A 12742-nucleotide genomic window follows, 5' to 3' on the forward strand; every position below is an offset into this window, starting at 1 on the left:
TATTATAATTATTATGAGATTTTAATGATTCTTATCCAATTTTATGAGATTTTAATAATTCTTATACAATTTTATGAGATTTTAATGATTCTTATCTAATTTTATAATTTAATGATACAATTTAATCAGATATAATTATTCTGATATTGATTAGATATAGTTAATTCTTTTGCAAAATAATAATAGATAATTATATATAATGAATAAATATTTTGTTAGAAGATTAAAAATTAAATTATATTAATATATAAATTATTAATTTATTTATAAAAAAATTAGTTTGAAAAATTGAAATAGTTATTATTGAAATATATTCTTTACATAAAATAAATAAGTATAGTATAAAGTCATATATAAATATATGAAATAAAAATTTTGCATGTATATAATAATTTCTTCAAAATAAAATAGCTGATATTTTTTACTAGTATTCTTTACTATTAAATATTTTAATAGTATTTAATCAAATTATTCATATTTTAACTTGTATGATTAATCGAACATCAAGTATTTTTGCCACTATCCTTTCTCAAATTTTCAAACTATCACTTGAACAATATTCATTATTTATATATTATTACACTATTATTTCTTAAACTAATGAAAATATGAAAAAATATTTTATATGGAAATTATTTAACTTTATCACGAAAACTTAATAAAATATTTCGTTTTTTCCTTTCTCATTTAAAAAAATTTGAATATCAATATAATTTTCAATATATTTTTAATTGTAATTATTATATTTTTTTATTTATATCAATTGTTGCATTTTTGAGACAAATTTAATATTATATATAACGACTATTTTTGATCAATAAAATATCTTTAATCTTTTTAATTTATTATTAATTTATTACGTGATGTATTTGTTTTCCAGTCCAGCATCATATATATATATGTATGATATTTATTTTCTTATTATTTTTATTTATTTTTATTAGAAATATTAGGCAATTGCAACACATTGTTTTTATTTTAAAATTTTCTTTTTGATTGATAAAAATTATATATATATCTATTTTTAGGCCATAAACAATTAAATACCAAAATTGATATTTATTAGCAATATTTATAAAAATAATCACGATATTAATTAAAAATAATCATTATACGCATTGCTTGAAAATTATAGCTAACAATAATAAAACTATATAATTTCGTATAAAAAAAATTACATTGATATTCAAATATTCTATTATATGCAACTAAATAATAATCAAAAAAAAAAAAGGAATATCAAATAATTTACATATTTCCAGTTTCCAAAGAATTTTCAGGAAAACATACTATAAATTGTATGAATCATGCGTCTCTCTATCCTTATAATATTCCTTCTCTTGTCATTTCTGTAAAGCAAGGATAATCCGTGTTTTTCCTCGCGCATCTCGTTCGATAGACCGTCGAACGGATATAAATATGTCATCACGAGCAAAGAGAAACGGATCTATCGAAAAAAACAACAAAGAACAATGAAATGAGACAAAAATATGAAGAACAAGAAGAGGAAAATAACACGTAGGAAGAGGTCAAGGAGAAGAAGAAAAAAGGAAAGAGAAACAAGAGAGAATCGGTACGCGAGGCACACAGGAACCAGCTTTTCTGGAGAAGGCCGCGATGCAACTAGCGCGAGCACGCGTGTACCCGGAGCAAATGCCGATGATTCTTCTTTCTTAGCCAGCGTCGGCTATTTTTGACCGGCGACTATTTTCGAGGGGGACTCGTCACGCGGTTTCGCCGCGGTTTTAGTGCGAGTTTGCGCCAGATGGCCAGCGCAACGCCGTCGTCCTCCGCATCTTTGTCGGGAAACGCGGTGGCAGAGAAGCCGGTTCGCCGGAATCTGAGACCCGCGCACGGCAAGCAATTCTTCATCCTATATTCGTCTCGATTCCGACCAAATTCGACCGCGAAAATCTCTGATCGAACGAACGAGGAAGACGATTCTTATCTGGAATGGTCTAGACTCGACGAAGGATCTCACTGATCACAGTGTGAAGTGTGTACAACTACTTTAGTTGTCTCTGAATTAATTCGTAGTCTTTGGCTTCTGGTAATATCGATAATTCTGAAAAGATCTGAATGGTCTAAATTTAATGAAAGGATTTCATTGATTTGGTGATACCAAAGTGTGTACAACTATTGGAATACGTATTTGAAATAATTATGAATATTGGAAACAGATATGGAAGAGGAAACAGATTCTGGTAGATTGATGATTTAGAGTCTCATCTGAGTGTTATGTAAAGTGTGTATAACTATTGGAATAATTCGTATCTTGAAAATAGATAAAAGAATCTTGATAATATAAATGATCCAGAAATCTGAACTTAGATTTATATTAAAGGATTTTATTCTTCACTTCTGTTAAAGAAGTATGTAATAAAGTATATGTATAACTGCTTAAGTACATTTTATATTTGGAATAATTTGTACTTTGGAAATAATTAGATATTGATCATTGATCATCAATAATCCAGAGATTCGAAGAATTTTAGATCTAGAAGAATTCTCACGAAAGATCTTAATTTTTTGATTCAGTGATATGTGTACAACTACTTGAATATATCATATACTTAGGAACAGGTGGAAGAAATCAAAATCATTGATATCATCGATGTTCTAATCGGAGATTTAATAATCTAGATTTAAGGAAGAATCGAAGTATGTATTAGAATACTCGAAATAATTCACATATCCAAGAAGCAGATAGATAGGACCGAAAGCGCCAATAATTACTGGAATATCTGAAATAATTCATATACCTATCTTGGATACATATAGATAAAATCTAAATTGTGTATAACTACTGAAATACGTCGTATATTTGAAATATCTATCTAGAAATAGATAAATAGGATCTTAATATATGTACATTTAATATATGTACATACGTTGTATATGTGAAGCAATTCGTATACAAAGATCTAAACAGTCAAGACTTAACATACATAAGAATCTCAATAATAATCAATAACCAATAATAATCCTAAACTGTGTATACTTAATACAATAATTCGTATAGTTATCTTGAGAATATCTGTTTTCATAAACAAAACATCTTACCAACAGAAGATAACATTTTTCGTGCCAGTTACGCATCGTTGATTAAAGTAACCTGAAAAACGTCTCAACAGTTGACCCAGAATCGATCAGAGAACCTGGATTTAGAAATACGCGTTACTCTTGGCAAGATGCGTCCGTGAGAGCGGTACGAGAGTCGCGTAATCATTAAGAATCTACGATCCAAATAGAGACGACACGGTTGTAACCCTGGATCATCCTGGAGGCTGGTGCTTGCGTGGCGGCGGCGGTCTGGCTGATGGTGGACCATCCTCGGCTTCGTCCTCGTCGTCGTCGACGATGCTCTCTCAACGAGAGGTGAACTTGTTGTTTCCTGGAAACCAGGTGTCCTGGTGGCCCAGACAGGGATGGGAAACTTGGATGCAACGTGGCAATAATCAACCTAACAGGGAATTGGACGCGAAACTCGACGTCACGCCCGAGTCTAATGGCACATCGATTTCAGAGGTAGCGAATGAAACGAAATATTTAGATGAGCGAAATAGCTAAATCTTGGTGGGTCGTCCAAATATACGACGATTGACAACGATGCAAAAATGTTAATTAAAAGGAATCTTCGATTTTTCTTTTCGATTGTTTTGGTTCGAGTTTTTTTGATCATTGTGAAATAGCTTAGATAGATTTTTTATTTAGTATGTTTATATTTGACGAGGCTCATCTATTTAACGCATTACTATGTCAGTCATAAACTGACATAAAACTTTGGGATATAGTAGATTAAAAATTATACATATTTTTAATAGCTTAATATGAATAGTAAAATATTATAGAATATTATATAGATATTTTTTAATCTTGAAAAATTGAGATAAATAGAAATCTCATAATTTAATATTTAATTAATTTATTTTTTATTATTTTACATGAACTTGATTGTACAATTGAAATAATTAAAACTTCTTTTATTTTAAAAATTTATGTTTTAAAAATAAACAAAATTAATTCTTAAATACATAGTGATTTTGTCGTTTCAAATGTGTACTTAAAAACAGTGCTACCGTCTCAACACGTAGCGATAACTACTGTTTTGGTACTGTAACGATTTCGATGAGAAAGCTGACATTGTTGTTCTGTCGTAGATTCGATAGATAACATCTACCGAATTACCAATATCAGGTGGCGGCATTAACGGCTTTTAAATGCACTGTGAAGAATCATCAGCATAATAATTATTCGATAATTTCATGTTTAGACAAAGTTGAAACTGGCATAAGCAGAAAATCAGTGATATTAATTATTTATTATTTATTTATTATTTATCATTCAACTGGCATAAATTTTTAATATTTCACCAAGAAAATGTTAATAAGATTATATATGCAGTATTACCTATTCCTAATTTTATAGATAAATTATCAATAAGCTCACAAGCTCTGACTAACATTGATAATGAAGCTCTGATGTTGTATGAAAATTATAAAAGTATACTAAAAATATTAAAAATACTAAAAATACTAAAATTACAATCATTATCTTATTGATATAATTTTTAATATATTATAATTTTTAATATATTAATATATGCTACTTGTCAATAATAATATTTCGACATTGATAGTGAACGTGTCAAAGAGACATCGATATTTCTTTTTTTTTCATAATTTTCTTTCATAATTAAAAATAAACTTTCTTTCATAATTATAAGTGAGTAATGATAATTCATCGATTCTTATCATTATTAATGATAACTATCGAAACATTTTTGACAAATAACATACAAAATATCAACTGCTAAATTAATAATGCTTCATCAATGATAGTAAATGTATTATGTTCTATTGATATAGAATGATTTGTTAATGGTTAATCATTATATCGTATAATCGTATATACTCAAAACGTGTGATCATATTTATCATTTTCTAACAAATAAAAAATAGCAACATGAGAATTGGAATCAATGGTAATATGCTACTAACCTTTTTGATGACAACAAACACGTAAACTAAATTTTCGACTAATGTCTTAATTTCGTAGCTGAACAGGAAGCAATGAATCAGAAAAGTTATTATTGAATATAATTTTTCTTTAATTTAATTTAAATCTTGATAAAGATCATAATAAAGATTATTGGCTCAATTTAATTCTTTCATTTGATGAATATCAGGATGAAACTTACCTAAGTTAGAAGCAAATCTAACAGGCAAATCGCCTACGCGTGTACTTGTTTCCGTTGGCCCTTTGCCACAGCAGCAGCTACTGTGGTGACACGAAATGAACTAGCTCGGCAAGCGAATAAGCATTAGTTAACCGACCACTCGCTTTAACATTTAAACGCTCCACACGACGACTAGCTCGGTCAAGCCAGTTCGGTTTACTCTTACAAGAGGATCGTGGCGCACGCGTTTCACGCTTCTTGGTTATATTTGGCAACCTCGTACTAGCGACCACGATAAATACGCATGTGACGTGTAGAGATATATGATTGGAAATCGTGATGGAAACTGATTACCGATGAGATCAAGTATCTTGCAAATAGATTCGAATTTTGATTGAATTTGAATTTAATATAATTTTGAAAAATAAGACTTTTATATATTATTATTGATTGCTTTTCTATTAATTAAAATTGATTTTATATTAATTATGATTGGAATTCTTACAAGGTATTAATTATATGAATTATTATTGGAGAAATCGATTTTGAAAACTAAAATAAATATAAAAGTGAGTGTACAAAAATGTCAGTTGAGTTGTAAGCAATTGAAGTGCGTTAAATAAAATAAGATAGAAATAGAATGAGACTGTTTTGTCTTTGTTACACTGCAATTGCATTCTATTCTTTTTTTGTTTCATCTAACGCAAACTTCAATTATTTATAACTTAATAAATAAACTTTAATCGATATTTTTATATATCAACTTTTTTATTTATTTATATGTTGTTTTTTAGAATTGATAACTCTAAAGATGTTTTATGAATGTTTTAATCTTGAGAGATATGTTTTGTGGATTTCGTATTATATTCGAAAAAATTGAAATTAAATAAATTATTTCTTTTTAATCAAAAATTTTTTTATTATACAAAATAACTTATACTTATTTCGTATTAAATTTCGTATTAAATTTATGTAGCACTCTAGCATTTTTCATGATGAACACTACTTATTAATTTAAATTCTTTTTGTAATTATCGAAGATAATTATGCATAATATAAATGATTATATTATTACACATTTATTATTACACATTAATTATATATTATTATACATTATTATAATTTTACTTTTTTTATTTTTTTTCATATTGTTATATATAAAATTAAGTAGTAATGAAAGTTCTCTTTAAATGATAATAGAAAATATACTAAAGTAAAAAGAATATTGAAATATAATTTAATCACTTAAGATTAAGTTCCATTGATATCTTTTGAGTGGTGATTTAATTTCTTCAAAATTTCTATTATATTAAACTTGATCCCATTCTTAAAAATAATATTAACTTCTTTTTTCTTTATCTCTTTTTGTAGTTTCATTTTGGACCTTTTAAATCGTGTCATTAGTGATCATAATGATTTTGATTATTCTTTTATGATTATACATTTAAGTAAATTTTATTTGGATTTTGTTTAAATCTTTGCGACTTAACGTTTTATTTTATTCTATTTTATTCTTTTTTAATTTTAATAAATTAAATTATGATTATATTATAATAAAATTATAAATAGTTTTTGAAATAGCTTTGAAAAATAAAAAATTAAGCAGAATTGAGTTCGGATAAAATGTTGAATTGTGATTGTAAATGTAAAAAATTCTTAATAAATATCCAGAAATTAGATATTCTAAAAATAAAATATTCTATTTTATTATTATCTTATCATAAATTTTTTAGATATTTATATAAAATTCAATATTATGATAATACAAAATAATTATTAATTTTCATCATAAAGTAAATTAATATAAAATTAAATATTATTTATTAAAATTAAGTATTAAGTATTATTAATTAAGAGGATAAATCCAATTCGATATCCAATTGAAAAATAAATTGAAAAACGCAAAGATAATCCATATTCTTCTTTTCATAAAATATAATAAAAAAAATTCTAAAATTTAAAAAAAATTTCAACTTTCAAAAGAAATAATATTAATATATTAAATATAAAGTTTAAATTTTAAAAAAAAACATTGAATAGAAATATTTAAAAAATCATCGAATAAATCATAAAATTATTCACTACATAAATGAATGAATAATTTATTCATTCATTTATATATAATAATTATATTATCATAATTAAATTTATTTAAATCTTTATTTTTAATATTTTCCTTTCTTTATTTTTTTTTATTTTTATTCTTTCTTTCAATCGTATCAGATAAATTGTATAGAAAGCACACGGTATGTCATTTGTTCTGTATCGAACAAGCAGTATAGAAAGAGAATCATCGATTGTGTAAGAGAAGTAGTATGAACCTACAAATAGTACACCATTCTTGCAATGTAACAAAGTATCGCAGTATAGGACAAATAAAATGTTTCATCGATTGTCTTTCGTAACAAAGGATGTAAATGGTGCGTCATTGGTTGTATCAAATAAGTAGAAATATAGAGTAGCATTGGAAGTATAGAGTGCATGTAATGCGTCATTAGTTTTAAGTTAATCAGAATATAGACTATAATATATAATATATATAATATAGACTAATTTTATTCGATACTTTAACAACAATATAAAACTGCGTTTATTATACATATTATATATATTATTTTTTCGAAAGAAAACTCTTATTTTTTATCGACTAAATAAATATTGAGCTTCAAAGTTCGATGATAAAAAAGTAAAAGAATCTAATTTTGGAAAAAATCACGTAAAATATTCTAAATCGTAATAATCTCATATCAAAATGTTAAATTGTTCAATTTAAAAACATGTTTACAAGATTGTATTAATAAAAAAAAGCAAATAACAATAATTTTTTTCATATCAATAATTTGAAAATTACAAATTTTGAGTTGTTCTATTCCTATAGAACATAAGAGTCATGTGTTTCGAGTCAAAAAATCATTTTATTTTATCAAACAAAAATTCAATATAGAAATTAAATGAAATTTTTACATAGATTTGGTTTATAGAAAGAGAGTTAATATTTTTTTAATTATTAGAAAGTATAAAAAAAAGAATATTCGTATTATTTTTTTACAATTTTAACAGTTTAAAGAAAAAAAATACTTACAAATCATCAGTTATTAAAAAGTTGTGACATAATTGCTTGTATTAAATTGTAGAAACATCAATAAAAGACTGGACAAAGTGACAAATCGAGATAAAATAAATTTATATTTCGATTTTACATATTTTGTTATTTTGTTTAGTTTTTCACATTAGAAGAAAAGAAAATGAATAAAATTCTAGTTTTATAAATATTTAATCTGTATATATGAAGTATTAATTTATTCATTGAAGATATATCTGTCGATTTCAGAGGCCAAAACAAATAAAAGTTGGTATAAACAAAAATATGGTTTGAGACTTATTTATTGAGGTACACTAGCAAAATTATAAGTCGTTATAAAAATTAGGCAAAAGTAATTTATATTATAGCTATCGTAAATAAATATTACATATAATCTAAAATATTTTGTTTTCAACTTAATTAATATCTTTAATATTTTGATTTAAAGAAAAATTACATAAAATCTTTAATTTAAAAAAAAATAATATATTTTTACTTAAACAAAATTACAAGACATTATCATTTTAAATGGAAAAAACACATGTAAAAGAAATAAAGAATGTTTTTAATATTAATAATGAATCGATTTTTTTTTATTTTATTTTGTCTTTTGTATTTTGATCATTTGATTTGGCAAGCTTTTGTATAATTAATTTATTTACATAATTTTAATCCAAAATAAAAAGATTACATTTTTAAACCAGAATTAGCAACTTTTGTATGTTTTTAATATCGAAAATATTCAAAAAATATATTAATAATATAATAATTATAATATACTATAATATAACAATTCAGTTCAATAATATATCAATTCTAAAATGAATATTCATACTTATACGATATACAGAAGTATTATTTTTTTAACAACATTATTTGTTAATTGACATTATGCGCAATCAATCTTAATGCAATATTTTCCCACGAATTTATCGAGTTCAAATCATCATCTTTTATCATCATCTTCTTCCGGAAACGACCGATGATGCACGAGGAAGGGTTTCCACTGATGCCAGGAAAGTTCCGCATGAAATACGATCTCGTGGGCGAGATTTGAAACTACGTTATTTTCTAACGAGATGCGTATTTATACCATGATTTTATACATAGTTTTGGGAATCTCGTGACATCGATATCATCAAATCTATGACCTTGAAAACAAAGACACTCGAACTTTACTAATAGTTTGCAAACTCTTCCACTGATCATGAACGAATGCATTTCAGATATATGAGATTGTTCGGATTTTTGTAGAAGATTTTTATCGAATTAATAAACATTGTGTACTCTATTATACTTTCACACTTCACTTTCGTATTCACTTTTCATTTATTTGGAGATTTTTGTCAAGAGAATTGTTGTCAATCTCGATGTATAATTAATTCTAATTATTTCATGCTTATAATTGTTTATTTGGTTCTGATTGTTAAAACTCTTTGCACATTTTACTGTTGGTTTTACTATATTACATATAATATTATTACATATATTACATAAAAAATTACATAAAATAATGAGGAATAAAAGTTCATAATTTAAAACATAATAACTTTTTTAAAATTGGAACAAAAGAATTTATTTGATATGTTAGAAGAATTAGATTACATGTACGAATAAATAATTTTTTAAAATTGTTATTGTTTGGAATTGTGAAGAAAAAAATAAAGATCTTGATTTTTTCAACTTTTATCTATGTAATGAAAATTTAAAATATTGTAAATCTAATTACATATATGTACAAAATTTCATCGAAATAATTGTTCATTAATAAAACAATTAAAAAATCGATTTTAATAAAGTTGTAGATATATATACAATTTATTTGGATCTACAAAAAACATGCTATAAATTTTGATTATAAATTTAGATAAAAAAACTAAAATCATGATCTTTACTTTTTTCTTTCACAATTTCAATAGCAATTTTTACAAACTTTTTTTTACACAATATAATAAACTAATTCTTCTAATGTTTCAAAAAATTGAAATTGTTTGATTCAATTTTAAAAAAATTATTTCATTTTAATGTATGTATGAATACTTTTGTCCTTCATTGTATGATTGTATAGATTTTCATCTTTAAAAAATCACCAAGCATTAATAATAACAATAACAATAAAATACAGAAAAAATGAATATTATGCAATATGATATATATAAATATATAAATATATATATATATATATATATATTTAATCCATTGAATAAGTAAAATAATTTAAATATCATTTTTTTATCAAGATTATAATAATAAATAATTTTCACAACTTTAGTCCATGATATAAATTAAAAAAAAATTCTGAATTTAAAAAAGAAATATATAATTTATCATAATTTTTTCTTTAAATTCTATAAATTTGATTTATGAAAAAAATTGATATTAAACATACATTTAGATACGTTTAGAGCAATGATATTAAAAAAACAAATTCATACATTATTGTTAAACATCAATAGGTTAATATCATATTTAACTATGAATCATATTTAAATATATGTTCAGCAAGTATCCAGTGACTTATAGACAATAGTGTATCGTTCAGTCAAACACACCAAAGTATATATTGTATGTAAACATTATATATTTATAAAAGAAAAAGGTTAGTTGACAGGAAACATTCTGTTTAGGTAGCAAAAGGTTTAGATAATAGAATATTCAGATGTAAAATATTCGTATATTCGTAAAGCACTATTGCATATTTTAATAAAAATTTATAATGTTTTTTGTATATAAACATACATTAATGATAGAAGCTTGTTATAATTTGTTAGTCTTTTTTTTTTTTCTTTGAAAAGTGCAAAAATACAAGTCGCAAAAATGAGTTAATAGTGTTAGTGTTTTTTTTTTTAATAAAAAATATAATGATAAAATTCAAGAATTGCATTTATAAAAGAAAAAAGGTATTTATATGTATCAATAAATAACTTATCTTTGTGATTTAGAAGGTTAAGAAACGATGTCAATGATGTTTATTGTACCAATAAAGGTATTAATGTGTGTATTCTATTGATAGGTCACTATTGTAATTGCGAATCTTCACTTGTTAATCGATATTCTTGACTTATAATCATTTTATATTATTCGAATTTTTAAATTATTCATTTTTTTTTTCGTAACGATCATAAAATTTTTAATGAAAAATTCTTGCTAATTAATATTTTTATTTCTTCTATCCTATTTATAAAAAATTTTCATTATTTAATATTGTTTTAATTACTTTAATTGATGTTATGTTTCTTTAGACAAATGATTTTTACCTATCGGTCATGACCTTTAGTATTTTTAGTTGACATGAATTTTCAGCATTTATTTAATATTTATTATAATTATCATATTTTATCATATTTAGATTATCATAAATCAAATACAATATTGCTAATCATTGATGATAAAATCATATATTATTTTTTTTATTTTTTTTTATCTTGAAGAATAAAAATTGACAATTTATTTAAATATTATAGAAATACTAATTAAATAATATCAGGAAGTTGTAAGTGAAAAAAAATAGAAAAATACTTATTTAGACGATATTTTTTTTTTTTTTTTTTTTTAGATATATTTTTTTAGATATATTACTATTTAAATATTTCTTAAAAGTTGAAACGATTTTATATGATACTCATTCTAATAAGAAGGAAATTGATTTTTAATTTTTTTGAAATTAGATTCAGAATATTTTTGATAGTAAGACAATTTTTCTCGAAATTTTTTAGAAAGAATTTTAAAAAAAAATTAGCTATTTTCATTCCCTTCAAATTTGCATGATAATTAATTTTTATTTACTAATTTTAATCCACATAAATAATTTTTTCGTATATTTCATTCATATAGTATCATTCAATTAAAGCACATTTGTTTTTCATTCAATTCTGAGATTGTTTATATACATAGTCGAATTCAATCGAGCAAGTTTATATAATTAATTTTTCATTATTATAGTTTAATAGTAATAGTAGTAATAGTAATAGTAATAATATATTATATAGTTTAAAATTTAAAATTGCATGATTATTTTCGAATAACGAAAATCTTTCAAAATTTTAATCTTTCAAATTTAATATTATACAAAAATTTAATTTTTGTAGTAAAGTTTTAAATTTTTGTTTTTTAAACATAATAATTAATTAAATATTGTACTTTTTTTCTTATTTTTATTTTATTATAACTTATAATATTTTTCTACAATCTTAATAATAATATAAATTTACAATTTTCATTAACCCATTTCAAATCTAATTCAAATTTTTTCATTCAAAATTATATTTTTTTATATAGTAAGAAACATTATTTGTAAAAAATAAAAATTATATTATTATTGAATGTAATAAAGTATTAATTTTTCAATGGATCAAAAATTTGATTAAATTCAGATTTGTTGAATATTTTAAATATTATTAAAAACTATTTTTACTAAATGCTTTTCTTAGTAATAATAAATAAATTAACTATAAATTTTATTATCTAAAAAAAACGTATAT

At 23.4% G+C, this 12742-nt stretch overlaps 1 protein-coding gene and 1 long non-coding RNA gene across 2 annotated transcripts in view; one reads left to right on the plus strand and one right to left on the minus strand.

Moving 5' to 3' along the window:
- Positions 1-2911: 2911 nt before the first annotated feature.
- LOC102677410 (serine/threonine-protein kinase Doa) overlaps positions 2912-12742 on the plus strand; it is a 34439-nt gene continuing 24608 nt past the window's right edge. The window contains exon 1 of the mRNA XM_006624729.2: positions 2912-3528. Within this exon, the coding sequence (XP_006624792.1) occupies positions 3361-3528 (168 nt within the window). The 5' untranslated portion in view covers positions 2912-3360. The remainder of the gene's footprint in view (positions 3529-12742) is intronic.
- On the minus strand, positions 4052-5079 carry LOC116186663. Its single transcript, XR_004151681.1, has 2 exons — positions 5001-5079; positions 4052-4225 (listed from the first exon to the last, which is right to left on the minus strand). It is a non-coding gene; the product is annotated as an uncharacterized LOC116186663 (long non-coding RNA).

The sequence above is a fragment of the Apis dorsata genome, unplaced genomic scaffold (genome assembly GCF_000469605.1).
Source record: "Apis dorsata unplaced genomic scaffold, Apis dorsata 1.3 scaffold_1110, whole genome shotgun sequence".
NCBI classification, from domain to species: Eukaryota; Metazoa; Arthropoda; class Insecta; order Hymenoptera; family Apidae; genus Apis; species Apis dorsata.